Source organism: Exophiala mesophila, assembly GCF_000836275.1.
Source record: "Exophiala mesophila strain CBS 40295 unplaced genomic scaffold supercont1.3, whole genome shotgun sequence".
NCBI classification, from domain to species: domain Eukaryota; kingdom Fungi; phylum Ascomycota; class Eurotiomycetes; order Chaetothyriales; family Herpotrichiellaceae; genus Exophiala; species Exophiala mesophila.
The window spans coordinates 4,120,445-4,148,145 of NW_015622506.1; the positions used below are offsets into that span (position 1 = coordinate 4,120,445).

Genomic DNA, 27,701 nt, shown 5'->3' on the forward strand with positions numbered 1-27,701 from the left:
AGCTGCATCCTCATCCTGGCGTCCTCTAATGCAGATCGACCTTTCCTCTTTCGGCCGACAGTGTTTATTAAGCGTGTCGATTTTCCTCTGATCCGATGAACGGTACAATTTTGCCTGGCGACAATACAAGCAATTGTTCCTTTGGTTAAATCTAAGTCTGACACACAGACCTCTTTTGTTCGGCTGAGGCTGAGACTACTCTTTGACGCGAGCCCGAGAACCAGAAACCGAGAACCGACCTGGTAGCTTGCATGTACCGAGACCATGGCAAGTTTTAGTCTGCATACCTCCTGGATTGCCGAAGATCTTCTGTAGGCCGGGCGGCGTTCGGGGGCGAAAGATTGTCCCACTGCCGTTGAAAATGACATAGCGAGTCCGCTGCTCACGATTATCTCCCTTTTTGGGCAATAGAATCACGTGATACAATCTGCAAAAAAGTCCCTATATATTGTACAAGTGCAGTCTTGGCATTTGGCTGTCGTGGTCATAATTGAAGAAGGCAATTCATTTGAGCTTGAGGCGTCGCTTCACACTCCACTTGATCATGTGTGCCTTGCTCGGAGTTTTGGGTCGTTCTTCGTACTCGTGTGTGTAAACCACGATCGCTACGGGACGCTAAGCAATGGAGGTGAACCTTGAGGGAAGCAATTCTGCAGAGACACCTCCACCCAGGATTGGCGATGTGAGATGACACCGTGACAAGATATGCGAAGTTTCGGGCTTGTCGAATTGTCGACTTTTTTGCTTTTTTGAACCTAACTAAGTCGCCAAGCAGGTCCTCCAAGGATATGTGTAATCCATCTCTCCTATGTTCGCTATGACCATTTTTTTTTTTCATATTCGATTCCTGCGAAGCTTCTATCAAACAGCGGGCACGGCTTTTTGAAAGATTTGTCTGTGCGTATCTAGGCAACTCAGTGACTTAGATCAACCTTACGATGATGGCCTACCAAAACTCATGCACCCTTGGTGTCACCAGAAAGCCCATGAAACATACACTCAAATCAATTGAAGTGCCAACCTTGATACATTATCATTGCTGGCATAGAAGCCCTTTGGTTTGTGTCCCACGATGCGCACTCAACTTACCTGCCAACCTCCCCACACCAAAGCCAAGGCCACTCGATTTATCTGATCATCCATTCAATGTGAATTCCAGGCGAGTAAAGGGGTATCTTCAGGGATGTATACCCGTGACAGCGTCTACATCCGTATCACGAAGCAGCAGTTGGTGTCGATATACGAGTATATAGATCGCTCTCGACCAACCAGGACCAGGTATTTACACCCTTATTCCCGATTCCGCTCCTGTCGCGGGGGACACACATCATGATTGGTTCTCTGTCTCTCAAATCCTTCTCGGACGGCACAGAAGCCGTTGACGGCTATGGTGTGCCGGATACATGTAAGCATACGAGTAGATCGTCGATAAGTAATATGTATATTCATCGTTGCTATCTATCATCCATCCACCGTGACTATTGAGTTCACTGATACTTACAAGATATCGGCCATCCAAAGCTCTCAATCAACGACAGCAGCTTGTGTCGTACTCAAGTGATTAATCAGGGGCGCCTTATTGCAAAGCGCTTCACAAAAAACCGATCGTTTGATCGGTTAGACGCGGCAAAAATGGTCAAATTCTACGATTCGATCACGCCGGACTTGCAAGAATGGGCGATGAAACAAGCCGTCTTCTTCGTGGCATCTGCACCTTTGCACGGTGAACATATCAACCTCTCACCTAAGGGATTGCCCTCATCGTCGTTTGCCATTATCAATCCCAACTTGTGCGCGTACGTTGACGCCACAGGCTCCGGGATCGAAACCATCGCCCACCTTCAAGAAAATGGCCGGTGCACTGTCATGTTCTGTTCGTTCGACACAAGTCCACGTATCATGCGTTTCTTCTGCAAAGGACGAGCGGTCGCATGGAATGAACCCGGTTTCGACGATTGGTTGAAGCGTATGGGTGACAAGAGCTTCGCAGGGGCTAGGGCCGTCATTCTTCTCGACGTTTTCAAGGTAAACTCCAACCATCACATCATTCTCGCGTTCCGTAAATACTACCTGTTACATTGTCTACATTGTCCCATGATTGCTAGCGCTTGGAATCGAACCCGCTCAAACCAACTACCTTTTCTAACCTGATAATATCATTTGGCAGGCTCAAACGTCATGTGGCTTTGGCGTGCCTTTGCTCGCAACCAAGATAGACCCATCGTCCCCCAACAAAACGACCGCCTTCCTAGATGATCGCAATACCCTTGGTCATTGGTCGGGCAAATACGTTGAGCAAGGCATCATAGACGAGTATCGTGCCTCTAACAACCGGCGCTCCCTCGACGGCCTCCCGGGTTTGCGCATCGCACGCCGGCACGGTGGTGAATATCTATTTTTGGGCGATGTGAGGGCCAAGATTTTAAAGACTCTGCGTGCAAGTCCCTTTGCCAATATCTTAGTTCTTGTTCTAGTCGCCATTCTGGCATCAATCTTGACTACCGTCAGCTTATATCTGTCGGGGTTGATGATTGTTCAGCCAGGAACAAGTGGAATTACCTTAGGGACCCGGGAGCTTTAGAGGAAAGAGACTAGATACTACAAGTGGTTCCTCGCCACTGAAGTTAGGTATCCAAGGTTATTTATGTGTCTATCGAAGCTACCGCATATTTCGTGGCCATAGGCATTCACGTGCCATTTGCACAGGAACTATCCCCACAGACACCATTCTTGGTATCTCCATTGACCAATACACTTCTGTTCTTCTCCTGAGTACTCACCGCAACGTCGATAGCAGGGTTAGCTGTGAAGAAATTGACCGGCTTCAGGCCAACAGTCAACTTTTCGTACGGCATGACCGGCCAATCCTCAACCCGGGGATTGTGCGTAGACCCAAAGGTATGCCAGATGACGATGTCTTGATTACGCACATTACTCGACCCCGAGTCGCCGGCCTCTGCCTTCGCTTGACGATCCTTGATCCATGACGCGATACCCTCTCCGCCCAGAGATTGCATGGTGTGGTGTCCAGAAGCGTAGAGTTCGTCGTCATGGTAGCGTGTCACCCAGACTGCGTGGGCGCCGAACTCTGATCGACGTGCGTGGAAAGACGAGGGGTGCGCCACAAGGAGTTGGCTGTAATGGGGTACCAGCTTGTAGCCGACGGGTACATTGCTCACGGGGTTGATGATGTCTTCATTGACGATCTTGAACACGCGGTTGACATTGTGATCAAGGTCATGCCCTGACTCATTGGCCACAGTCTGGCTCGTGGTCGTGTACCCGACTCCAAAGGGGTTGTGGATTTGAGGATCGTCGATCGGCATAGGATGCGATTCTTCAATGACAAGGGAGTTCTTGGGACCAGCAATGGCCGGGTCGATACGGAGTGAGAAGAGATGTTGGTGATAAGGAGCCATGACGCCCGGTGCAACTGTAATGCCGTAGGGGACCTTTTCGCCGATAGTGATGGGCACAGTGGATACTATCCCGGTGGCTCTGACTTCGTAGTGGAGTGAGGCATCCTGGCCGAATTGAAATGCGAAAATATACTCATAATTTGACACGGTGACGATGGTTTGAAGGACCAGAATGCGTGAGCGAGTCACAACGGCATTGGTGGTGCGGTAGTTGGTATGCTTCCATAGAATGCCGTCGTCAACTTCATGGCAACACACGACATTAGGCATCTTGATGGGTGTGCCGTCGCTGGTCGTGTGCCAACCGTCAAAGTACTTGATATGCCCTAGACAGTCGCAGCCCAATTGTAAGTTATTAGCAGTGTGGCCCAGGCCATCTGATCCAGCATCAAACGCGCTCTTCCGGGTATATGGCAGCCTTGGGTCCCCGTACGGCACGAACATTTCGGAAAGCGACAAACGGTAGAAGACACTTCGACCATCGTACCGCACATCATGCAATGTCAATCCTTCACGGTAGTTGAAGCCTACTCGAAACGTCCATTTCTCCCAACTGAGGTGATTCCCTTGGACTTCAAATGAAGGGCCTTCGGGCTGAGAGACATGATATGGTTTTGTGGTGGTTCGATGTTGAGGAACTAAGTCAGGGTGATATTCAATGCTCGAATCGTGGATCTTTCGACGGTCAAAAGGCGTCGCTTTGTCACTGATGTCGTTGGAGCTTCCTTGGGGAAGATAGTAGATCTTGAGCACTCGAGCATCGCCAGACATCTCTACACACAAATCGAGCGGATAGGCGTAGTGATTTGCATCAGGGTGGCTGATCAATTGCATGTAAAAGTAGCACTTGCAAGGAGTCAATGGAGCAATAAGGTACGGTTAGAAAGAGGAAATTGTACCATGGTAATCTTCTGCTTCATGTCGTTGAGGCCATCTGTGCCATAAGTCCATGGCTCAATCTTGATAGTAGCGCCTTCAGGGAGCTGGAGGTCTTTGATGGCGGCTTGAACAGCGGGATCATCCAGACATGCTCGTTCCGTCCTCGTCATGTCATTGGAATCAACATGTGGATGGCGACCTGTGAGTCTCTCCTTCTCAACAATGATCCCGGAGTTGACGTCAACCTTGAGTTGAAAGAAGTGGTCACTGTTCCGAGGTCCAAGAAAGACCTGGACCATAGCAAGGCGGGCTGGTGGGGGAAGACCATTCGTGCCACAATGCTCTGCTTCCAAGTATGGCTGCAACGTCACCTTCGCAGGCTCAGAGAGAGAAATTACCCGGAAGTAAGCATCCTCGTCTGGGTGAGCTGACCGGACATGGCTGGCGACCTAGCAATCATTCAGATGGAGACTCAACCCTCAAGAAGGCACTTACGGCGGTAATCTCTTGAGGAGTCAGAGGATCCAGAGGATGCTGCTTCGTGTGTGTCATGATGCCGAAAGGAGGACCTTGGGACGAGTTGCGAACGAGAGGGCTATGAACTGGCTGTAGGAGTGGTTTCCCAACTACATGAGCCCTCGGAGAAACGTCGAGTACAAAGGTACGATGCTTGATTGGATGTTGAGGAATATATAACTCTGGAAACCAGACTCACGGGAGCAGTAACAAAGTCTATATTCAAGAAATGTAGTCGCGACAGAACGCCCTTCGACAAGATGGGTTATATCTAAAGCGAGGGACGAGGATATATAATGACATCCAAGCTATCGCAAAGGTTGAGTCTAGTCGAGGCCATGTGAGGTCTGAGCCAATGACGGAGGTGTGCGCCAGCATCTGAACGGAAATTCGCGTTGCGTAGATGGTGCCATTACACTGGGCATTCTTTCAGTATTCCAATGACTTGACTGTCTAGCTAACCTGTCTAGCTCGACATGATCAAAGTCTACAACCGTGCCACTTGTCCCGTGGAGATAGTCGTTGCGTTGGCCTTGCTAGGAGAAATCACTCGAGGCTACACAACAGCTTGACAAAGAAGAATGGCATGGACCTGACTTCGGCTAAACGAGTCATCTCACAATGTTGGAGTTTGGCAGATAGCCGGGAAGAGGTAAGGACCCGGGCCGGTTGCTTGGGAGTGGAAAATGTAGTTCATGACAACCAACGATCAACCATGATCAAAGATACTCTCACCATCTACAAGAAAAACTGTGGTCATTTTTGAATGTAAAGGGGCCATGTCGATCTCAAGAAGGGCGTATGGCGCCACCCTTTGAATGAGTATTTTCAAGGCGTCCATAGACCATGCATACTCTCAGGATGATCAATCAAATGCGCCTCCACGCAGCGCTGATATACAACAGTCGTACACAAGAGGCGAGATTCATGAGGATGTGGACGTTTTCTGCCCTGTGGACATATCCTACCCTCGTCGATTACCTGCCGATTCCCCATGTACAATTCACTCCTCCGACCATCTGTTGATACACTTGGTTCTCGGTCATCATCAGCCATAGAGGAGTCGGTCTTGATGCTGGTCGGCCATTCGTAGTGACTGTAAGTCGATCGGCCCCTACTCGACGCCAGGTCCGTCTGATGGCGATCCTTCACGTCCAGCACCAAACGATCCAACCTTCAAGCTCTTATCCTGGGCCACCATCTGGGCGAGAATCTCCAGAATCTCCTTTGGCACGGTGTTGTCATAGATTCCAATCAATGAGGATGGTTCAGGGTAGACCTTGAGTCCTTTGTAAAAGCAAAGAGCCGCGGCAACGGGGTCGGAGCCTGTAGCTGGTCAGCGGATCTGGTGCATATTTGCAGCAGGTTGACACATACCATCACCTGCGAGTGTCTCGCCCTGTGCTATTTGTTGCATGAAGAAAGCTTCCCTCTCCTCAATATCAGTGGGAAAGCCTTCCTCGATAGCTTCCTGCACAGCATTCTTTATTTCTTCCCTTTGCTGTTTGCCTTGAATCTCGGCTTCTTCCCTAGCAACTCTGGCCTGTCGTTTCGACTCTCTCTTTAGGGCTTTCCGGAAGTTAACATCGTTTCTCCGCTTGTAATCAAAGTAGGCCGCGTATGCTGAAGGTTCGTTAGACTCGACCATAAAGACGACGAAAGTAGGAATGCCGATGGCTGTAGACAAGACCCAAAAGCGCCCAGGGTTCGACACATACCAATTACGCCGGTCAAAACGGTCCCGACAGATATCGTGACGATGGTAGATGTCTGCACCATGATGGTGGAAAGTTGTCAGTCTTGACAACAGGGCTGGTCCGCAAAAGACTTGTAATTTTCGGGGGACTCGTAGAATGCCAATTGAAACCCTCTGCCCAGAAAGGGTCTGAATATCACTGCAGAATGATGGTGCAGGATTAATCTGTGTAACTGTGATGTGGTTGGAAAAAGGTAGAGGCAATGATGTAGCAGCTCATGAAATTTCCCAGAGTCGAGCCGATCGGGGCACAAGATGCAACTTGGGGGCGGCAGCTTTGGTACATGCCTAAGCCACATCTGGTCAGCCACCAACACCACATCAAGTCACATCAGCCACCTTGTCGAGCCTTGCGTGTAGTGGTATTCCTACTTCACCGGACTCTTACACTTCCCCTGAGCTCCCGAGAAGCATTAGTCCCTAGGACGCGGACGTCTCACCTGCACCGCGTCACTCCTGTCTTGCTTGAACTTCAAAGATCACAGTCATTATCAGTGTGCCACTCATCCTGCACGGTCTGACTTGTTTCAGGCCCAGCTGGCGATCTCAGGATGGACACTAGAGGCCTAACCCTGAGAAAGAAACGGAAGGACCGCCCGGTCATCAGCGCCCCTCAGAATCCGTCTGGTCCAGGCATAAATCGATCGGCACCACAGCAGAGCAAGCCTGGCACTCTTGCCGTCCCTCGAGAACGAAATGCGCCCACCGAAACCTCTGATCTAGTCAAACGCCGGTATTCGACGCGATATAACCAACTTCCTGATTTCAGTAATGCAGGGGCACCTCCGGTTCCTACTCTCCCGGGTGCGATCAAACGACGTTCTGGTGGTGGTTCGCCTCGTCGACCAGGTCCCGCCTCGTCTTCGAGACCGTTACTGGTTGATAGCGAGATCTTCAAAGACCCCAACCTCCAACATGAGCGCTATGTGACAGAATTGTTGTCAAATGCCTCGGAGCAGGACATTCAAGAATATCAAGCAGGATTACAGCGATTGAAGAATGGGAACTCGGCCGACCTACAACGAAGTGTCTATCAGAACAGAACCCAGTTCATCAGGATCAGCAAAGAAGCCGAAAAGCTCAAGACCGAGATGTCCGTGCTGCAGAACCTCATGTCAGATCTCACCGATACCTTAGGTCAAGGAAACTCAACAATCACCAGTACTCCCACCACCACATCCCCCGTTGCCAACGGCATATCCCAAGCTCGACGGAACCCTAATCGAACATCGGTCGCAAATCTGGAGCAAATGTGGAATATTCAACTGCAGACTCTATGGAAGAACGTGGAAAAGTCACAGAAGTTTTTGCCCACAGCACCCGGCCGCCACATTGTCGCTGAAACCGGGAACTGGATAGAGCTCGACAGTGCCACGTGGAAACCCAAACGTCCTGTGCATATAGTTCTCCTGAACGATCATCTCTTGGTAGCGTCTAAGAAACGAAAACGAGTGGACCCGAATGCACCACAGCAAGGCCCAGCCCCGACCAAGCTGGTCGCTGAGGAGTGCTGGCCACTCCAAGACATCGAGATCATCGACATGGCCGCCAGCATCGCACCAGGAACGGCTAGCGCGGCCGAGGAAAAGGCCGTCGCATCCGCCCTGTCGATTCGATCCGGATCACGAGCTCTGACCTACCGACACGAGAAGCGCGATGAGAAGGCTAAGAACGGACTCTTAATGGCCCTTCGTAAAGCGTCGGAGGAAATTCGAAAGGCGACTAAAACGAATGAGGAGCAGAGCAAGCCCGCCGGCGAGAGCCTCAATTACTTTGCGAGCCGAGATCCCGCCTCAGCTGGCCAGAAAGAGATCATCCAAAGCCTCAATTCCGCGAGGGACAAACCAGACATTTTGATCGAGGTGGATGGAAAACAGCAGAACTTCCGTTGGATTGAGACGCAGATCGACGATCTGGACATTGAGATTGCTCTCCAGCAATTTGATTCGGCGGTTGAAAAGGTTGAGAAGTTGCGGACCGTGGCACGAGGCTTGAAGAACAACTCGATCGCCCAGGAACTCATCGCAGTCAAGGTGGACGAACGGGCGGCCAAGCTCGCGACCACACTCTGCCGCGAACTGGTCGAGACACCCTCTTACATGGAGGCGACTAAACGCACGGCCGACTACCTGATCCGACTGGGTTATGAAGATCGGGCCCGAGAAACGTACCTGCAAGCCCGCAGCGAGACCCTGACCAAGCGTGCCCGCCAGTGTGTCTTCGAAGGCGACCTTCACCGCTACGTCTTTTCCATCTCATACGTCTACTTCAACATCGTCAAGAACACTGTTCTCATCTATCAAGCTTCGTTCCCCTCGTCCACCACCAGCGCATGCATCAAATGGTCCAATGACCATCTCGAGACCTTCAATACACTCTTGACCCGCCAGTTGAGCGCTGTGGATACCCGTGGCAAATTGTGGCGCGAATGTATGGATGTTGTCTGGAGTCATGAGACTGAGATGCTGGGTGACGTAGGCCTGGATTTCAGGGAGGTCATTGGAAGGGGTTTGGAGGCTAAAGAGGTCCCCGCGCCCAGGCAGGCCAGTGGGACTCGAAGCGCGAGTCGCTCCAAGAGTCGAGTCAGAACGAAGGAGACTCAGTAAAGGGTTATGCTAGAGGGGAAAATGAAAAGGATGGCTGAGCGGAGATGACTTGTATTGGGGGCTTTCTTTTGCAGAATATAGGAGCTACTTAGGTACACATGGACCGAATGGTAGCGTGCATGGTATATGCAAGAACAAAACACAGACTCTGCACTCTCCCAAGATGGTGCTTCAACAGCCGCTTTGATTCTTTGTCCATTTTTCTTCTGCTCCATGAGATATAGTATGCTAAGGGTTGATTATTGTGCTTCCATCTGCGTCCAAATCTCGAGACTGTCAAATCCTTGCGGGCAACCTCATTCGAAATCTGGTTTTGGTGATGTTACATGGTGTACATGGGTGTATGCATGGCCCCAAGGTCGGTGTCGGGGTTCGGTGGAGCAGCGATGGTCTCGCGATGGTGCAAATAGGATGGATCCGGAGCTACAACACATCGACTAATCGGGGCCTGGTGAGGCGACTCAAGAGACGACATGGAATCTACTCCTGGATTTTGGCGAGGAGCCTTGAAGGTGCACCGCAGGTTAGCTGGCTGACACAAGCCCAAAAAGTCAAGCAACAAAGCAAGTAGCGATAGGGACATACTCGGCATCTCTGAAAAGGTGATATTCTTCCTCGCCAACCTTGACGGGGCTTCCACCATATTGAGGGATGAGGACCTTGTCACCAGCCTGAACGCTCATGACGATGCGCTTGCCATCCTTGTCAAAGGCGCCGGGTCCGACGGCCAGAACTTTGGCCTCGTTGAGTTCCTTGACACTCGATTCGGGAAGCAAGATACCACCGGCGGTGCGAGCTTCGGCCTTGACTCGTTGCACCAGAACTCGATCGAGGAGGGGCACCAGAGACTTGATGGACTTGAGGGCGGTCGACTAAGGCGCGAGAAAAGTCGTTAGCGACATGAGAATCATACAGAATTGATCGAATTGGTCTGAGAGAATTGCGCCAGACCGAGGCTTCCACAAGATGTGGAATGCTTACCATTGTGATAAAGTTGACGAGGTCGAGACGGAGATCAAAGAAGAAGCGAAAGTGTGGATTTCAAACTCGAAGGCAAGTGAGGATGGTGGTTGATTGAGAGAATTGAAGCAAGAAAGTACCACTTGCTAGTCGTAAACAGATGGGCAAGAGCGCTCTGGGCTTCTTCTGTCGGGGCTCCTGCCGTTGCTTCCCTTTCGGGCAACTTTTTTTTCTCGAACCATCCGTTTCGCCAAAGTTTCCAGATTGGAACTTTGCATGCTCCCCCCCCGAGACTGGACAAGGCTGTGGTGCTTCCAGCCTCGTTTCGCTCCCCGCGATTATTCTTACAGGCTCCTCCAGTGTTCTTCCTTGCTTGCCCCAAGTATTCCAACAACATTCCCAGGTCCCTCCCATTTGCTCCTCTCCCGTACAAAGCATCACCACTCCCTAGCGCAAAGATGATGGACTCCGATGATGACGATATCTACCCTCAATATGAAGGTGCAAATGGCCGAAAAACAGCCAATGAGGTCAAGATGGAGGAGCCAGAAGATGGGGAGGAAGAGGGTGAGGAGATCGAGGAAGATAGTGATGTACTATACACTCCACTTGCAGATACCATGCTTCCTTTAATTTTTTTTCTCCTAACAAAAAGTACAGGACGATGTCGACTTTATCATCGACGCCAAAGAAGAAATCAAACCAGAGCCAGGATCGTAAGTTATCCTCCCCCCTCCCTTTAATACCCTGCACCTCGCCTGCGCCTGCCCGTCTCAGTGTTTTTGACTGTCATATAATCTCTAGTCAGTCAAAGCGATCAACAACATCAGGACCAGGAGCATCAGCAACAGTAGCAACAGCAGACATTTCCAAATTATCCTCTACACCTCAACCATCTCTAAAACCAGGCACACCTCGAGACGCACGCGCGGTTTCGTCGCAACCCAACGATCGGCCTGGCACCGATTACCCAGCGCGACACACCTCGAAGCTCGACGTGAATGGAAACCCGGTCCACCCGACGACGGGCAAGCCCATCCTATCGACCGACTTCGACACCGATTTCCCTACCGAGTCATCCAAGCCGTGGCGGAAACCTGGCGCTGATATCACGGATTATTTCAACTACGGATTTGATGAGTTCACGTGGGCGTCGTACTGCCTCAAGCAAGAAAATATGCCCAAGGAAATCAAGGAGATTAATCAACAAGCTGAACAGATGAAGGCCTTTGTAGAGGGAATCCCCACTGGGGGCGGTATGCCAGGTATGCCAGGTATGCCAGGAATGCCCGGCGGTGCTGCCGGTGATATGTCGCAAATGGCCATGCCCAACGAGGCCCAAATGCAGCAGATGTTCGCTGCCATGTCGTCTCAAGGCTTGGACCCTTCGACCATGGATCCCACTCATTTCATGCAGTTTATGACCGGAGGGGGTGCTGGAATGATGGGCCAGAATCAGCCTCCGACTGGACCTTCTGCTGGCTTCTCTGGGTCTGGAGGTGGTGGGTTTGACGGCGGTGGTTTCGGTGGCGGTGGTGGACGCGGCAGAGGGAAGGGAAGAAGAGGAAATTGGTAGCACCGGCATACCAATTTCGCCCGAGACTCTTGACGATCCCTCAGGCCAGCGGAATTCATCATGAGTCCGTGGCTATTGTGCAGTGAAAAGGCTCTTTAACTAGCGGCCTGGTGCCGCCTAGGCTATCAATCAAACGCCTACTATCTTACCAACACTCTCGCCAAAGCTAACCAGCGGAGACGCCTACAATTCTTTGACACTAGCTATGCCATATCCTCCAACAGTCCCAGCATGAGAGAAGGACGGATATTGCACGAACAGTCTCAACATATTCACGTATGGAGGAGATGAAATGCACCTGCTGTTTGCTTCCAACCTCAGGGAGATCAGGTCGATTACAGAGTCCTGCTGTTCCCTATGAAGCCTGTGCAACTGGAGCTTGTTCCATGTTTCTAGCTCAGCTTGTGGAGCCTTACTCTGGAGAATTTCACTTCCCCTAGTTTTGTCTCGAAGCATCATGGAACGCGTATTCTGGATTTGCGCCAATGGCATTGAGGAGGGTTGACCAGAGGAAATGGTGTAAGTCATCGATAGGATGCTGGCGTTGGAGCATGGCGATTGTACTGGTAATGAGGATGGGCTGGAACTCGGAATTGAGGTGCTAAAATTCGTCAGGAATGATAGTCGAGGGTCAACAATCATGGGTTTGGCAAACTAGACCGACCACGATATTGATCAAACCTCGTTGGCGGATCTATAGCCGGCGGTCGTCCTCCGTCGCCGAATTTAATTCCCGAAATAACACCACCTGGAACTCTTGAGGAAGGGGATGGCTTGTTTCGGTGTGCTGGGATCGAAGGGCGACGTTGTGCACTAGCAACACCATGTGCCATTTGCAATTGAGCATGGGTAGTCGCAGGAGGAACCTGAGATCGATTCGCTGCAGTGGTAGCAGTACCGGGTAAACTCAGACGATGTCCTGGGGTAGTCCCGGTGTCCAGTCTTGCTATACGTCGGCGTGAGGATAGATCCTAATATTCTCAGGGAGACAACTCACGGAGTCTATTTTGCTTTGATCTATTCGATGGTTGTAAGCCCACATTTTCACGGCCTAAGACACTGCTTCCAGATTTCTGATGGGAATGGAGTTGTTCAACGGGACCTGGAAACGGGCCTGGCAAGCTCCTGCGGTCGCAATCATTCCGATGATTATGATTCAGCGGCACGTCGGTCACGTTATTTGAATGCGGTGGTCGTCTCTCAGCGTCAATGTTTTTGAGAGTATCGTTGACATCAACAGACGCAGCTGTCTCCATTTCCTTGGCCTGAAATTTCTTCTTGAGGGTGTCGTATAGCTTCTGTGATTGTGCCAATTTCCTGCTCTTATCGCGGTATAGGTCGACCACTTCTACATACTTTTGCTCAGCAGCTTTGAGGTCGACGTTGAGATCTGAGACAGATCAGTAGACTTAAAGAGCGACTTGACGGGACATGGTTACCTGAAACTTGCGTTTGTAGGCCATGAATCTCTGCGTTGGCATCGTGAACGGTTTTATCCAGGGCGTTGTTGAGGTGGGAATATCTCTCAGTCAGATTCTTCGTGACATGATGCTGATAAGCACTGCAAACGATTGTGTTAGTGAAAGGCTCTGAAGAGATCAAAAGGGCATGGCTCACATCTCTTGTGTGGTCTGATATGTCCAGAAAGACAAAGCCCTCGATGCACACTCCATGATGGTAGTTGGATCCAGCCCACTGAGGATACTGGTCTTGTATTCTTCTGAAGGACTGAGGAAAGTTTGGATGGCATCATCGTTGTGAGGTAGTGCAGTCATGCAGACTGGGCAGGTACGTTGCTCGGCAGTAGCATCGGCTAAGCCAACCTTTTTTGAGCAGTCGAGACAGAAGATATGACTGTGAACGGTCAGAGGGCAGCCTGAAGGGGGAAGAGGAGATGGACATGCGAGCAAGTTGTCACTACTGCCGTGTGGGTAAGTTCAGCGCGGCAATAGCCACCTTTTTGATTGTTGCATCTGAGATGTTGATCCATTTTGTCAACAGCAATGCAGGGTAGACTTGATGGCCAGAGGTGACAGACTGATGGTAAACATGAAAAGGACCAGGGAACAGTTGATACCGAGGATATTGTGTGGGTGACGGAAACCCGCAGCGTCCAAAGAAGCCAACGCGGTCTTATGTGCATCGTCTTGAAAAGGCAAGAGCGACACAGCGTTGATCTGAAAAGCGCGTGCTTGTCCTCGTCCTTGAACGGGATCTGAACCTCTTAGTCTCATACTTGCAAAGCAATGGGGCAACGGCATATCGTCACCATCTCAGCCCTATAGCATAGCATAATCACCAAGGCTCGTCTGGACTTCTAGACTTCATTCAACTGAAGAAAAAAGCATTGCCCTGAGCATCCCTCCGTCCCTTTGCCAATTCTTCGAATTCTTTGCCCACCTTGAATTCTTTCCAAACGCTTGCTGGGTAAATGTGTTTATTCTTTTCATACCATCGCCGGTCCACCACTTTGGTCAATGCTGGGTCATCATTATAGCCCTCTAGATCATCCTGTCCAGGCACCCGGAGCAAGTTAGTCTCCGAAGTCTGGCTTCTGGCAGAAGCAGTGCCAGAGTACTCGAACAAGAGCCGGCCTTCCCGCGCTGGATCAGGGATTCTGTTGGCAATGAAGTAGTAGAACTCGTAGTGCTAACCTTTGTCATTAGCATTCCATATTTGCCTCCAGAGAGAACAAGAGAACAACAACTCACATGAGGCACAATGACCTGACCTCTGACGCACATGAGATCATCGACTCCGACACGAGCCCACTGCTTCTTGCTGTCCTCTTTGCTTTTGAAACTGGATCCTCCACCTCCAGAACCAGAACCAGCGACGCCCAGCTCAGCGCCAACCTTTCGACATCTTTCCAGGAATAGCCAGATGTGATCTCCTTTGCGCACTTTGACTCGTCCGCCAGGAATGTTGGCGCCATCATAGAAGACAAACGGGATGGAAATCTCCGTTTCTTTGACCACCTCTTGAATCTCCAGGAACTCTTTCCTCAGTTTGTCGCGTGCAAGGGCTTCAGCCGTCCGAGCAGCTTTGGTCAAGGCTCGAGGGGCGGGTAGTGACGAGTTCGGGTTGGGTGTTAACTTTCTTCGAGGTATGGTGTCCTCTGACGAATCTAGGTGCGGCTCGGTGGAGGCACGTAGACCACTAGCAGAGGTCGGCCGTGAGCTGATTTTGGTGTTTCCAGCGTTGTCGCCGTCCTCGTCCTCTTCATCACCTCCAAAGGACAGTAAGCCCTTAGCCGCCTTCTTTTTCTTCTTTTTCGGTCGTTGGCCACTGGTTGTGTTCAGCGCACTGTACCTTTCACATTAGCTCGAGGACCAACTCTGAGTGGCCGGTTTTGCCAGCGCCTACATGAGACTGCGAACTCACCCATCACTATCTTCCACATCCGGGGTGCGAAGTCCGCTCGAGCCATCACGAGCCTCTTTCTCTTTCTGTTCTAAGACATCGGCGCGTCGTTTGCGGAAGTCGGCGAGGTTGACAAGTCCTACTGTTTGTGACTTGAGAAGGTCTTCTGTCGTTGCGGTTGGGGCAGTGAACCCTCGTGGAGTTGACGACCTCGAGGGGGCTTCTTCAGGCGTTGACATGGCGGACGATGTGTTCCCTAAGTGGAGGGTGGAGTAGAAATGGTTCCCAGGGAGCGGCGACACCGATCGAACGACAATGTTGAGGTTCCTGACTGGGACAGTCCAACGCTGCTCGAAGTGACACCCGCAAGTCTTCCCATAAAAATGGTAAAAAGAGGTGAGGAAAAGTGAGTGTCCATAAACCTCAGAAATGTTGCCCGCCTTTACAGGTCGAGTTCCGCCAATGAGAAAACAGAGATTCTGTCCTCCGCTCCCGCTACCAATGCGTCATACTGTTGATACTCGAAGTGACCAGTTGCACTACTTAGCTGCACTACCCAGATATCGCACGCAGATTAATATCGAATTCTGCATAGCTATATTTTGTGGATCGTATGTGTTTCATGCGCTAATTACCGAGGCTGTCGCTCAATCATACGACTATATACTCGCCTTCGTTATTCTCGGCCTTCATGATCCTCGAAAATCTGAAACCAGACTCCAAGGCATCTAAGGCATCTTCCTGGCCCGTTTCATGACTTCTCCTGTCTTGTTCTTCGTCGAATTTCCTCCACACTTTCTCCAAGAGCTCTAAACAACTTTTGTTATTCATAAATCCACTGTCCTTCTGAATGTCTAAACACCGTTCGCGGATTACACGACGGTCTTCGGTGTCGACGCATTCACTTCCCACGATGAAGAGTGGCCATAAAAGATACACATCTGATTTAACTGCTTTGATGTAGTGCAGACACCGCTGGACCCAGACACGGATGCACGGGGCTGTGCTGGGTACAGTCGGGTTGGCAAGTCGCTCTGTGTACAGCAGCGCGGAGCAGCGAAATGACTCGGAGATGTTGGCGAGGTCATACCGCTGCTCCACGGTGAGAGATGGCGATTGAGAGCTGGTCCCGTCGATCATTCGGGGATCAAGCTCCCACAGCTGTAGAGCATGTCTAATTTCGCGCCATTCGCGCCAAAATTGTATATGCCTCCCGTCGTCGGCAGTCTTGCTGGAGAAGACGACCTCATCTTCAACAAACCGTATCCAACCATTGCCGTCGAAGTTGCTGTAGTCGTGTTCCATGTTGAATCCGAATTGAACACCTGATTGTTGCTGCGGCATTGGTTTGGAGACAATGGTGGGTGCTTCCATGACGGAGTTGCCTTGACTCAGCACATTAAGGCGGCCGAGTCTGGAAAAGATCTGAAAGAGTTGGCCGTCACACCCGGCTAGATTCTCCAATGCCCACTCCTCCTGGGACAAAGTCGTCAGGTCCATATAGGGACCGCACAATTGTCCTTCGCGGTCATTGACCGTGGCAGTCATGGCATCGAACCATGTGAACATTCTGGTGATCCACAGCGTGCTCTCTGAATCCCACCTCGGGTCGGCTTTGCGCAGACTGAGAAGCTTCTTGACACCAGTGAATTGTGTTTGGAATTTGGCGACCCCAGAATCACAAATGTGGAAAAGGCACAGCATTAACAGAGTGGCCAGAATGGAATCGTCCATGCGAAGGAGAGGATCGGAAAGTTGCTTGTTCAGAGAGCTGATCGCGAATCTTTTGTGAAATGACTCTTCTCTGGCCTGCTCCTGCGGGGACAATAATCCAGATTCCTTCCAAGCTTCTGTTGTCAAAGTCTGATGAGCCATGGATGACTGTCGAGCCGGCGCCGTTCTACCGGGAGACAAGGCCCCGCTCTCGATCCGCTGTCTCAGGTTACTTGCTGCGAGCGCGGCAATGGCATGTTGCAACGTCTCACTACTGGCGGCGAGCTGCAGAATCCTCGTCCTATAAGGATTCGAAGGCCCGTCGAATGCCACTATCACCGGTGAGATCACCTGGGTATAATAATTGATGAGATATTGCATCCGGTGCGTAGAACCGATGGCACCCATTCCTGCCAAACGGGACACCGAGGGGCGGAAAGTTCGAGATAGTTGCGATAGGGTGGCAGGAAACTCTTCCTCGACGATCACACGCGAATCATCAGTTTCCTTCACTTCGAGCGTTGCCACAACATCGTCCCGCGCTTGACTGTGCGGCACAAGATTTGGTTCAGAACCAAGCTGGTAATTGATGCCCAGACCATGAGTCGCTTCTTCTTGATATGGTTGTACATGAGCTTGTGCACTGTCGTGAAACACAATGGGAGAGAAGGTCTCGTATGGGGGAACAAGTGGAGGAGATAGGGGAAATGATGCAATCCGCGTTGGAATACCCATGGAGCCGTGGCTCATCATCCTGCCGAAATGGAGCGTGTCTTCGGGGGGAGTAGAGTATGGTACTGGTGATACCATGGCAGACATATTGTAAGCACTGCTAGATGTAGGCCTGCAGGAGAGAGCGAAACCTTCCGGCGGTGACATCAAAGGAAAGGATGTGGGGTTTGAGTATGTCAAGTTGATAGGATCTGGCTTAATGGCTCGAGGTAGAGTCGGTGCTGTTTCCGGTGGCACTGTGGTCGACCAGGAGGCGCTGGGATATGGCACATGGTGACGAGGTGAAACAAGGACTGGTTCAAGACTATGCGGCGAGGAGCATTGAGGGAGGCCATGGCTATTGAATGGCTGTATAGACGTCAGTCGGATTTGGTGTGGTAAGGACGATTGGCGTTGGTGGGTGGGTGAAGCATGCGACTCCCTACGCTTCGATCTCTCTGGCGATTGAGGCGGGGCAAGTTTGGTCGTTCCTGCGATGGGTAGCGAGAGGCCGCGCAACTTGCCCCTGCTCGCTACACCATTGCCCCATGTGAGTTGCGTTTTATAACCTGCACAATCTCGGCCATGGTTCAAACACTGAGAACAGAATGGCCGTCTGCGGTCGCATTGGAGGTTGTGAGTGGCACATGTAAAGCAGTCGTCGGCGGCGCCAGCAGCAGTTGCCCTTTTCCTTCTCTTTCGAGGTCCGGTGGATTCGCTTACTGTAGGAATGATTGCAGGGACGACCGCCTGAGGACTGGTGACCTCCGACGAGGACATGGCGAAGAAACCGCCTGGTGGTTGATGTAATGCAGGCTGATTGAGACTGACAGAGGTGAGGTCACCCACAAGCACCAGAGATCTGAGGCATGTCACACACACGCACCCCTCTGGATCGCTACAGCGGATGGTGGGATGTGAAGGCGAGAAGGTTATATCAGGACGATGAGGCGAAGCTATCTATGCAAGGACGCTTATCGATGGCGGCCTCATCTAGCGAACCTGGGTTGCATGATTGGTATTAAAGAGCTGCAGTCAGCCGAACGGTGCAGCTAGCTTGACCAAGAGACTATGCGTATGCGTAGAAATGTGAGATCTATAGGCGAAGGAAACATAAATGCATGCAATAATGCGAAGAGAGGAACAAGGTCAAGTGATGCCAAATCTGGTGGAGATGGAAATATTCTAGGTTTGGGGAGAGAGCTGTACGGTTGTGGCGGCACCAAGGCAATCTTGCGAATCATGTCTCTATCTCGACCTCGGTTGGGCCAGGGCAGGTGAGGTTTAGTGGGGTTGGTCATGGATTATCGACATGAAAAGTCGACACCAGAATGATGCTAAGAGCATGGAGGGAGCGGGGGCTTTGGGGGGGCAGTGGTGATAAACTGGCACGACTGGCACGCTGGGTAGAAGGTGAAACCTTTTACGCATATTCATGGGTTCGAGAGAAGGTCAACGAGAGCTTCCATGCTGCGTGCTAGTCATTATTAGGTAAGGTGGCTCGATCGTGCCAGGGGAAAACTGCAATTGATTCGAAAGCCCATTGGATGGGTGATCGAGGGTACTGGGATCGTCGCTCGGGTGGGCTGAGCATCTTTGCCAAAAGCCCTTTACGGCCCGGGGAGAGACAAAGACTGCAGAGTGATTGGTCGGAAGCCACCGATCGATTGTCACCTTGTTATCTACTGTGGTAGGCAGATGTGGCAGATGGAGGGACGTCAGTACTTGCGCTTCCGCGACTGACCGAGAGATATCGACCAGGGAGGTTCAATAGCCAAAGAAGTGGCAAGCCAAGGCTTGACTGTGGATGTTAGATGGTGCAATAAAGAGTGCATCAGTAGATGGTGTACATGTGGGATAAATTATTATGTTGCCAAGTGTAGAGGATAGAGGCCAGTTACTACTGAGTATGTGGACTCGAATGTGCGAGACAACAAATGGGATGCGGGAAACTTGTTTGTGGCACGCGATACGGAGATGGAACAAGTAGTACTTTGTAGTACACCCACGACACGGTACGAGTTCAGGAGAATAGAGTCGACTGTGTGAGTCGGATGAGTTTCGATTCCCTACGCTAGGGTAACATAGCCTTTGCGCACATGATGATAAATATTGACGAGGAACGCCGGATACACATAGGTAAAGCTGATGCTTGATGTCCCTTGGCCAAGCCTTTAAGAGCGGTGCATTTTCATTATCATTATTGTCGCCTGCAAAAGACGATGCTGGCTCACCTGGACAGGCTTCCCAAGAAAGATGGGCTAGGCTATCAACAAGCAGTCACTGTAATTGGGATGCTCGTCCCTGTATCCACAAGCACATTCGAAGCTTGGTGACATCTGTCAGTCTCTGGCTCTCTGGGCTTCGGATGTCGGATCTCGTGGAGCAAGGACCACGATGGACCATCGTCAAACCAGTGTGGATTGTTTGCGTAGGGGGCTGCAGAGCATAGACTCGGAGCCTTGCACAAGTGCAATGTTGACAGAGAGCCATGAGAGACCGAAATCATCGCTTTCTGGTGGGCTGCTGGCCCATGCGCAAACGTGGTCAAGGAAAAGCGGGGGAAATTAACACGCCGGGGTTTTGTGATTCTGCAATTCCGTTTTGACAGGGATCTAGTCTGATCAGAGCCTTGCGGATATGCTTTTTTTGCTCTCTTCCGTAATACTACCGATGATTTCAAAACATACGGAGTACGGAGTATGTTTGCGCAGGTGAGAGTGGCTGAGTAAACAAAACCCAATTACCATTCTTTGGGTCCTGGGACCATATGGTAATGTTATGGCTGTTCAGAAATGAGGACAAACTCAATTCGTGACGGAAGTTGGTTTGTTTTTCGCCGCGCCATTGTCGGAAGAAGCATATCAACACTAGCGAAGTGTCCAAACGTTGAGATTCCTATGGCTGCAGGGCCTCTGGCTTCTGAGTCGGGTTCAACTCATCACTCTCAAGCTTTCTGGCCTGGGGTCGATTGGGAGTGGTTTTTTTGGTGACATGAGACTCATGTTCACCCAACTGCCACAGTTGGTTGTACACGTACGTAGGAATACTCGTGGACACACTCAATAGTTGCTACCCAAGGCGCTTAGTCTGTGTTTCCCGTATCGCCATGAACTCGTTCAATAATTTTAGTTTGTCTCAAGATGTCGAGGGTAGAGCAACAAGCAAACAAACCAGGATGATACCCAGGCCCACCATGCGTTCACTTCACTTCTTTGGTGCCACTACTAGGCCCGCTGGTTCTCACATATCCTTGCTGATCTTGCGAGGCCTCGGCAGGACAAAATCGGCGAGGAAGAAGACATGACATGGCGGTCTCAGTCGATATGCCGACGTGTTGCGTACCGATGGAGGAGGAAAAGTGAGTCGTTGGGCCATTTCCATCTTGTTCCCACGGACCAGGCGCTAAGGAAGCGGATGCTACGACCCGATCCCAAGCCGTCGAAGCTAAAAGGCGCAAGGCTCTGTCAATGACATGTCCAACTTACGGAGTACTCGGCCTTGTAGTTGATGATGGAGTCATTATTGAACTATCCTCCCGAATCATAACAAGATCCTAGAGGTAGTGAGTCGAAAGCTCAACAGATGCAAGGCGTTGGGGTTGGGGCTGGAAACAAATTAGTGTTTAGGGCAAGAGCGCAGACTGGATGGTCATAATGACGCTCACCATCATGCCTCACGTCGAGAGGATTCAGCAGACTAGTTTGAGAATCGAATCTGTTTTTAGGTGGAGAAAGTTCATCGTTGATCCATGATTGCAGACTCAAAGTAAATTATATAATTGGCGGTAAGCAACAATGACTGGGACTGGCGGAAGAGGTGTTGCTGATGCCCAAAACCGCCAAGAGCCACGCAGTACATGATGACTTGTCACCCGTTGACTCGTCGCGCTTGCCTGCACAACGCGAGCGCAGCTGCATCATGATTTCTGGAAGGACCAGCCAACAACGTGATAATTGTCAGGCAGGCAGGCTCCAGATAAAGAACCGGCACAAGCAGAGGCACGCCATGTCGAGACTCACTGATCAGTACCCAATGCCATATTACCTACCTGACCAACTGTGGAAATGGCTCAATACATGCCTGACATACACGAACACCACGTTGGAACCATCGTCATGTGCTGGGCTGGACTGCAGGAGGCATAGCCATGTTGTGATGATCAGCTTCCGGCCCAGTGTTGCTCACTCTGAATATTCGAGCCTGTGTGACCACAAGCTAACGGAAGAGAATCTGCATATCGCCGTTGGGACAACTTGACAGGCACGACAGGTTACCTCTGTTGTGGGACCTATCATATTTCCCACTTGCCCTTACCATCGTGCAGCTGGTCCTTTCGACGGTGAAGCGGCTTCCACCACGCCGTGTCAGCTGCAAAGCTGGATGCAGTGCAGCTGACGGACGGACGTCGTGTCGTGCGTCACAAAGATCCGGAAATGAGCCAGCCATTTCATGGGATTATCGTCTTGCCTCTATGGGGCTCCAGCACTTGAGACCACAAGACCCGTCTGGCAAGAGTCTTGTGCGTCCTGAGGACCTTGTGGTCGATCTTTTTTTGTAGCAGCAAAGCCGACGAGGCTGAGTCGTGGGTACTGAGCCAATTGATTGCAAATCGTAGATCACGGCTACCGGGTCACGCCGGTGCTGGACATGGCCCTTATTTTCACCCACCGGAGTACATGGCCGCGATGGCTCAGCACCGTGCGTTTGTCATCTGTAGTTCTCTTGGATTATTGTCCTCTTGTCGATGGGGTCCAAGGATGATGTAGAAGGAGAATGCGATGGCTAGATGTATGACAACAGGGCAGTGCGAAATTTGTCAACGTACTCTCCAAGGCTCGGATGGGGATCATCTGGTGGGCTTCGTTGGGTGCTAGAACTTCCCCCGCCCGCCCCGGAACAAGGGCCGAGGGCCATTTGCGCCTAAAGGTAAGGTTCCTTGGTAGCTAGGATTAGGCTCCATTCAAGGTCCTAGGTGCCTAAGCCTACGCGTACCAATGCCAGAGTCCAGTTCCAGTCCAACTTTCGTTTTTCTTCGCGCCACATCTTTTCTCTCTTCTCAAACTTGTCGTCTCGGTGGCGAACATCACTTGCTGGATGGATTCTAGGCACCCATGAATCAATGAATCGACATCAATTTCATGAAGATGACTGGCGTTGAATGTTGATGGATTCAAGTTGCAAAATGGCTATGCAGGTAGGCCATTGGACTTCCGTCTCGTGCGTCTGTAGAGATTTGCTCAATTCTGTATCTTACGGTATGGAACCAGAAGGGATGAAATCTTGCCAGTGTTTGCCCCATCCGAACTCCGTAGAACAGTTGTGGTCCCCTTGCTTTTAGGTTCCAACTTGGGCAACCCACCGCAGGTCTTGAGCAGGTTGCAAAAGCTACAAAGAGACCCATCACCACCACCACCATCATCAAGGATTCGTGGCTAGTGGCCATCTGGCACTCCCGCCTTCCTGCACAATTCAAGCTAGCCTCTAGCCTTTCGGTCTAGGGTGTGGGTAGTCTTTCCAGGACACGCGCAGACAACATCCACACATCCACCTTTCCACCCTCACCTTTTTCACTGTCACTTTTTACTCCACACCATCCCTGTCATCCATCTCTTTGGCATGGACCAGCTTTTCCTCCCGTGCCTCCCTCTCGCTTAATTCCATTCCCAGCGTCTTCGAAAGATCCACCGGCCTAATCTTCTTCCTAACGAAAACCCCAATCCGCCATGCTCCATCGACCTCTCTTCTGGCATCAGCACTTCTTATGCCCCTGATCTCCCATCGACAACGCCAAATCTCTCTTGCCAGCCATTCCTCTCAATCCTCTGGGATTGTTATTGGACCAACTCCATCACAGTGCTAGCCCTCCCTCGCCGGTCCGAGTGCCTTCTACTGTCTTCCTTGCTAGCCTGAATTAGTCAAGAGGCACTCCCTCCCACAGCCTTTCCACCATCAACGAGCTATTTCTTCCGCGACAGGGTCATTTTACCTCCCCGTTTTTCCAGCCCAGAGTCAATACTCAAGACCCCCCAAGCTGGTCCGTCAGTCGTCTCACACCGGAGCCAGTCATCCGGTATTCGACCCCTAGATTAGCCTACCTGGTGGAGCCACCGTGCCTCCCCCGTTTACCTTGACTCACCCTTGGCTGAGCCTATTGTCTGGACCTTGGTTCACTATAACCGCGAGCCCAACCCCTCTGGTCTGTTCGCATTCTCTTCTCTTCGACACATTGCGCGTCATCAATCTGCACCTCGAAGCCTTACACAATCAGACCTCAATTGAGTCAATTGCGGCTCAATTAGTCACCTTCCCAACCACCTATTTAGAGACATTTTCGCGCTATGATATTCTGCCGCTCCAACATTCTACAAACATCCCTCTTCTCTCGACACAAAACACCAGACCCGACACGCATAGACCGAGATCGAGGGGAACCTTACTGAGGACGAGGGGCAGGAGAGGAGAGTGACGCCCGAATTACCACCTTTACGACCCAAGCCAAACAGCTTTCAAAATGAGCTACCACTATGGTGTGCCACCAGCGCACTACACCAGATATTACGGTGGAGATTCTTCGCCGTATTCCAGCAACGAATACGTTCAGTACGCGCCGCCTTATCACACCCCACCGAGGAAGCATACCCGGAATGCCAGCTACACCTCACCTCGTGTCGGCGGCTATTACTCCCCGGCCGGCGCGTCCCCACCATTTCGCGAATCGCCACGATATGATTATGTGAGTGAGGCTACAGGCAAGCCCCGCCGATCAGAGGGCTACCAAACCTTTCCTAGCTCCAGATATCATACCCGTTCTTCATCGCGCAGGCACAACCAGCCCATCTACGTCTACAACGATGATGCTGGTTATGCCGAACCGCAACCAACCTATATTGTCCGAGAACCAAAGTCATCCTGGACCAAACATAGCAAAAAGCACAGTACTGATACCAAGTTTTACTATGGACAGGGACAGGGTATTGATGAACTATCAAGGCCGACTAGACCTCGACGATCTTCTACAGCTACCAAGCCATCTCCTATTCCCAAGGCTGCAGCTTCACGACCCGCCACTGAGGCTGACGCCATCCGGGCAGGAATCCCTGACGGCTACTCATACAAGAATTGGGACCCTGCTGAAAAGCCAATCATCCTCCTCGGTAGTGTCTTCGATGCCAACTCACTCGGACGTTGGATCTATGATTGGACGGTTTTTCACCATGGCGCATCAAGTCCCATGGCCGATATGGCCGGTGAGCTATGGCTACTTCTAATCAAGCTAGCCGGCAAGATGAAGCGCGCCCAGGAGTGTGTTGGCCGCATCCGCAACGTAGACAAGCAAGAGACCGTGGAAGACTTTATCGAAAGTGGCGATCGTCTCTGGCTGGCCTTCAAATCGCTCTTGAGGAAGTGCGAACAGTTCATGCTCAAAGCGGCACGGCGTGACGGATCCAAGACGATGGGAAAGAAGTCGGGGACCGAATTCGTGGATTCGATATTCGGACGTGACAGATTCCTTGAGGCGACGGAAAAGTTCATGCATTCTGTCCGCACTTGGAACCTTCGCTTCGACGTCAATTGCGAGAACACGTTGCGAAGACCATCTGCTGCCTAGCTTTGGGCCGTCAGACCAATGAGCAGCATTGAGTCATTGCGGCTCGGGTGGCAAACTTTGTGTCAAAAAAAGTTTGCCACACTAGCCATCTCACTAGTTCTTTCTGTCCCCGGCGAGGTTCAACGTTAGGCATCAGCGTTGACGGATTCTTGTACCAACAGATCGAGCGGCGAGTTTTCAGGGGGGAGAACACAGCAGCCGCTCTGGATCAATGGAGGAGTAACCATGAGTCACTCATCGTTGTTGATTTTGTTAGCGCGGTCTGGGGGACTAATCGGCTTTGTTATGGAAAGGGACATGGCGCAGGGAATCAAAGGCGCCTGGGAGTTTTTGATTTATGTCGGCTGGCAGAAGGCAAAAGCAACTCAAAGGGTTTGTGGAGGACTCAGCTATCAATGGACGAAACCAAAAGTTTTGCATATGGCACGACGACACACGATGACAGGATGGTGCACGGGACGGATACCAACGACCAGGGCAGCATACTTTGTTTGAACCATTGCTAGGTGGCGCAGGATGTTTGTTCTTTCGCAGGGAAAGGGTTGCATTTGCTTGGAGATGATTATTTTTGCGCCAGAGCGATGATACCCCATGTGTTCCTTCTTGGACACTCATGTACTCTAGCTAGCTACTACTTGCTCTAATGTTTTATCGAAGTGTTAACTGACCTTCTTTTCTCGCCGGTTTTGTGTTGTAGAACCAGATCTTCTGCATAGCTTAACGTCCCCTGTTCACCGAGCTTGTGTTTGGTTCTGAAACCAATGCCCAAAGTACAATACCTGATTGTGCCTTGAATATGGCATGTGCAGAGAACATACGTCATTCACTAATAAGACCTAACCTAGAAGAGCACTGCCAGCACTTAGTAGATGGTCTGGAGGTGTGATGATCAACATTTGAGTGTAGCTCGTTTTGGTTGACCAACTATATTGAACTAATGGAGGTCATGCGCATGTCATCGACCGGTTGAAAGAGTCTTGAAATGTTGCAGAAAGTAGACCAAACGACGGACTGTGATAGCGACACCAATGCTCTTGGACCACCAAGTACTACTGGCAAACTACGCTGGCGTTGTGGAGGGTGGTGGATGCGTTCTAGAGATAGGTACCTATAACCTGGGAGGCTGGTGGAGGGGGTGGGTGAGGGGCGGCGCGGGAGATAGACCGAAAGGGAGTGACAAAGACTGCATGGCATGCCGCAATGGCGCTTCGTGGGCTTGGCTGTGAAGTGATTGGTCTTTGCCCTCGTGGGACACGGAAAAAGAACAACCATGACCAGAGAATGCTCACGGGCACCGAGTGAGGACGGTATAGCATTTGCGAAGGATCAGGTCCAGCTCTGGTTGTGCTCCCAGCGTCTATTCTAATCGCAATATGTAGTAGTTTGTAGTAGGGTAGAAGGGTCTGGGGTCCAGAGAAAAGGTGGTCAGCCTACCCCCCATATCTACCTGGGTAATAGTTGAGATGGACCTTCAAAGTAGGTAGGCAGCAAGCTTGCTAGGCGGCTCGGTGCGAATACCCGACCCTCCAAGTTTTGAAGTTTCTAAGCAAGTAGTAGCTGGTCTTGAATCAGCTGGACAGACCGTTAAAGACTCGGGCCGTCCAGAGTAGTCAATTTCAGGTCGTCTTAGACATTCTCTAGATATCATGATCGATCAGCTGGCATGGCTGGTGTGGCTGGCTATGGACTATACGCGGACGCGTACAAACTACAAGCCTCTCATGTCGATCTTATTTGTTACCAGATTGCTTTTCTGGGGCTCTGGCTCTGGCGACTGGATCCAAATTACATTCTATTGGGGTGGCAACTACAGTATGTGGTGGTTCAGCCGCCATGCTGTTGGCTGTATGTCTTCCTGTACGATCACGATCACGATCACGCACATTGCCACCTGGATCGCAACACTAGTGGTGGGAGGTACCTAGGCAGGTATTAGTGAAGATTCATATGCGTAGAACAAGGGGCAGAACAAAGACAGAAACCCTAACAGATGTTCTTTGCACGAGTAGGCATCATTGCCACTGCGTAAACTGCATCTCACTATTTATTCGAGTGCATAGAGATCGTCAGCGGCTGAACAAGGAAAACTCACACCATGGTCACAATGGTTAATCATTGGCTAATCCTCAGGAATTTTCGGGGCAGCCGGAGCCTAAAAAGCATGGCCCGAGGGTTCTCAGCACGTTGACATGCAAGCACTTCGGTTGTAGTCTTGGAAGCGGTTGCGGGTGGCCTATAGGCGTCCTGCCTTGGGAGCCACCCCCGATTCCAAAGCACAACATCAGTCCGTCCAAGGTTGCATACAGAAGTAAGAACCAGAGGGATTATTCAGATCCTTCACACTCCAACAGTCGTCATCTGGAAGTCATCCTGTATGTCTAAAACCAAAAATGACACCTTCTACCTAGCTAGCGAGACTCGGCATCTTACTCACCAAACATCATGAGAACAAACATTTCCTGTTTTGGCGTTGAGAGGGGAGGATCTCCATGAACAGCAGTCCGCTTACTCGCATAGAGCAAGGTGCCTACCTCCAAGGTACTAGGTATAGTGTAGGTAAGTTACCTAGTAGTAGTAGGCACCTTAAGTA

At 51.0% G+C, this 27,701-nt stretch overlaps 10 protein-coding genes across 12 annotated transcripts; 4 read left to right on the forward strand and 6 right to left on the reverse strand.

Annotated features, from left to right (window-relative positions):
• Nucleotides 1–1,470: 1,470 nt before the first annotated feature.
• PV10_04990 (uncharacterized protein) lies at nucleotides 1,471–2,581 on the forward strand (the record flags this gene model as incomplete). Its single annotated transcript, XM_016369587.1, has 2 exons — nucleotides 1,471–2,025; nucleotides 2,168–2,581. Exons 1-2 carry the CDS (start codon nucleotides 1,633–1,635, stop codon nucleotides 2,579–2,581), a joined length of 807 nt encoding a protein of 268 aa, XP_016225375.1. The 5' UTR covers nucleotides 1,471–1,632.
• A 33-nt stretch (nucleotides 2,582–2,614) lies between these two features.
• PV10_04991 (uncharacterized protein) lies at nucleotides 2,615–5,095 on the reverse strand. Its single transcript, XM_016369588.1, has 3 exons — nucleotides 4,794–5,095; nucleotides 4,319–4,747; nucleotides 2,615–4,265 (listed from the first exon to the last, which is right to left on the reverse strand). Exons 1-3 carry the CDS (start codon nucleotides 4,848–4,850, stop codon nucleotides 2,688–2,690), a joined length of 2,064 nt encoding a protein of 687 aa, XP_016225376.1. The 5' UTR covers nucleotides 4,851–5,095; the 3' UTR covers nucleotides 2,615–2,687.
• Nucleotides 5,096–5,490: 395 nt separating this feature from the next.
• PV10_04992 (uncharacterized protein) lies at nucleotides 5,491–6,782 on the reverse strand. The gene is made up of 3 exons (XM_016369589.1): nucleotides 6,533–6,782; nucleotides 6,192–6,437; nucleotides 5,491–6,140 (listed from the first exon to the last, which is right to left on the reverse strand). The coding sequence occupies exons 1-3, from the start codon at nucleotides 6,591–6,593 to the stop codon at nucleotides 5,929–5,931; spliced, it is 519 nt and encodes a 172-aa protein (XP_016225377.1). The 5' UTR covers nucleotides 6,594–6,782; the 3' UTR covers nucleotides 5,491–5,928.
• A 241-nt stretch (nucleotides 6,783–7,023) lies between these two features.
• On the forward strand, nucleotides 7,024–9,317 carry PV10_04993 (uncharacterized protein). The gene has a single exon (XM_016369590.1). It carries the CDS (start codon nucleotides 7,122–7,124, stop codon nucleotides 9,174–9,176), a length of 2,055 nt encoding a protein of 684 aa, XP_016225378.1. The 5' UTR covers nucleotides 7,024–7,121; the 3' UTR covers nucleotides 9,177–9,317.
• On the reverse strand, nucleotides 9,212–10,311 carry PV10_04994. 2 transcript variants are annotated; one of them, XM_016369592.1, is made up of 3 exons: nucleotides 10,158–10,311; nucleotides 9,762–10,048; nucleotides 9,212–9,681 (listed from the first exon to the last, which is right to left on the reverse strand). In XM_016369592.1, exons 1-3 carry the CDS (start codon nucleotides 10,158–10,160, stop codon nucleotides 9,657–9,659), a joined length of 315 nt encoding a protein of 104 aa, XP_016225380.1. In that variant the 5' UTR covers nucleotides 10,161–10,311; the 3' UTR covers nucleotides 9,212–9,656. The 2 variants fall into 2 exon arrangements, with proteins under 2 accessions (XP_016225380.1, XP_016225379.1); XM_016369591.1 differs by having other exon boundaries at nucleotides 9,212–10,048.
• Nucleotides 10,312–10,492: 181 nt separating this feature from the next.
• On the forward strand, nucleotides 10,493–13,213 carry PV10_04995. 2 transcript variants are annotated; one of them, XM_016369594.1, is made up of 3 exons: nucleotides 10,493–10,729; nucleotides 10,797–10,852; nucleotides 10,941–13,213. In XM_016369594.1, exons 1-3 carry the CDS (start codon nucleotides 10,595–10,597, stop codon nucleotides 11,710–11,712), a joined length of 963 nt encoding a protein of 320 aa, XP_016225382.1. In that variant the 5' UTR covers nucleotides 10,493–10,594; the 3' UTR covers nucleotides 11,713–13,213. The 2 variants fall into 2 exon arrangements, with proteins under 2 accessions (XP_016225382.1, XP_016225381.1); XM_016369593.1 differs by having other exon boundaries at nucleotides 10,797–13,213.
• On the reverse strand, nucleotides 12,237–13,855 carry PV10_04996 (uncharacterized protein; the record flags this gene model as incomplete). The annotated part of the gene is made up of 6 exons (XM_016369595.1): nucleotides 12,237–12,313; nucleotides 12,377–12,658; nucleotides 12,710–13,102; nucleotides 13,152–13,273; nucleotides 13,330–13,566; nucleotides 13,617–13,855. The coding sequence occupies 6 exons, from the start codon at nucleotides 13,853–13,855 to the stop codon at nucleotides 12,237–12,239; spliced, it is 1,350 nt and encodes a 449-aa protein (XP_016225383.1).
• Nucleotides 13,856–14,040: 185 nt separating this feature from the next.
• Nucleotides 14,041–15,314, reverse strand: PV10_04997 (uncharacterized protein; the record flags this gene model as incomplete). The annotated part of the gene is made up of 3 exons (XM_016369596.1): nucleotides 14,041–14,361; nucleotides 14,424–15,018; nucleotides 15,097–15,314. The coding sequence occupies 3 exons, from the start codon at nucleotides 15,312–15,314 to the stop codon at nucleotides 14,041–14,043; spliced, it is 1,134 nt and encodes a 377-aa protein (XP_016225384.1).
• Nucleotides 15,315–15,685: 371 nt separating this feature from the next.
• PV10_04998 (uncharacterized protein) lies at nucleotides 15,686–18,592 on the reverse strand. Its single transcript, XM_016369597.1, has one exon. It carries the CDS (start codon nucleotides 18,277–18,279, stop codon nucleotides 15,727–15,729), a length of 2,553 nt encoding a protein of 850 aa, XP_016225385.1. The 5' UTR covers nucleotides 18,280–18,592; the 3' UTR covers nucleotides 15,686–15,726.
• Nucleotides 18,593–22,945: 4,353 nt separating this feature from the next.
• Nucleotides 22,946–25,778, forward strand: PV10_04999 (uncharacterized protein). The gene has a single exon (XM_016369598.1). It carries the CDS (start codon nucleotides 24,014–24,016, stop codon nucleotides 25,109–25,111), a length of 1,098 nt encoding a protein of 365 aa, XP_016225386.1. The 5' UTR covers nucleotides 22,946–24,013; the 3' UTR covers nucleotides 25,112–25,778.
• The last annotated feature ends 1,923 nt before the right edge of the window (nucleotides 25,779–27,701 follow it).

Bases quoted from the DNA above. Each gene is read 5' to 3' on its own strand.
- PV10_04993 (XM_016369590.1), top strand. From the start codon at position 7,122: ATGGACACTAGAGGCCTAACCCTGAGAAAGAAACGGAAGGACCGCCCG.
- PV10_04999 (XM_016369598.1), top strand. From the start codon at position 24,014: ATGAGCTACCACTATGGTGTGCCACCAGCGCACTACACCAGATATTAC.
- PV10_04995 (XM_016369593.1), top strand. From the start codon at position 10,608: ATGATGACGATATCTACCCTCAATATGAAGGTGCAAATGGCCGAAAAA. The intron at 10,730-10,796 runs GTACTATACACT...CAAAAAGTACAG, and splicing joins AGATCGAGGAAGATAGTGAT to GACGATGTCGACTTTATCAT.
- PV10_04992 (XM_016369589.1), bottom strand. From the start codon at position 6,593: ATGGTGCAGACATCTACCATCGTCACGATATCTGTCGGGACCGTTTTG. The intron at 6,438-6,532 runs GTATGTGTCGAA...ACGAACCTTCAG, and splicing joins CGTTTTGACCGGCGTAATTG to CATACGCGGCCTACTTTGAT. The intron at 6,141-6,191 runs GTATGTGTCAAC...GACCAGCTACAG, and splicing joins CGAGACACTCGCAGGTGATG to GCTCCGACCCCGTTGCCGCG.
- PV10_04991 (XM_016369588.1), bottom strand. From the start codon at position 4,850: ATGACACACACGAAGCAGCATCCTCTGGATCCTCTGACTCCTCAAGAG. The intron at 4,748-4,793 runs GTAAGTGCCTTC...AATGATTGCTAG, and splicing joins CTCCTCAAGAGATTACCGCC to GTCGCCAGCCATGTCCGGTC. The intron at 4,266-4,318 runs GTACAATTTCCT...ACTCCTTGCAAG, and splicing joins TGAAGCAGAAGATTACCATG to TGCTACTTTTACATGCAATT.
- PV10_04998 (XM_016369597.1), bottom strand. From the start codon at position 18,279: ATGTCCTCGTCGGAGGTCACCAGTCCTCAGGCGGTCGTCCCTGCAATC.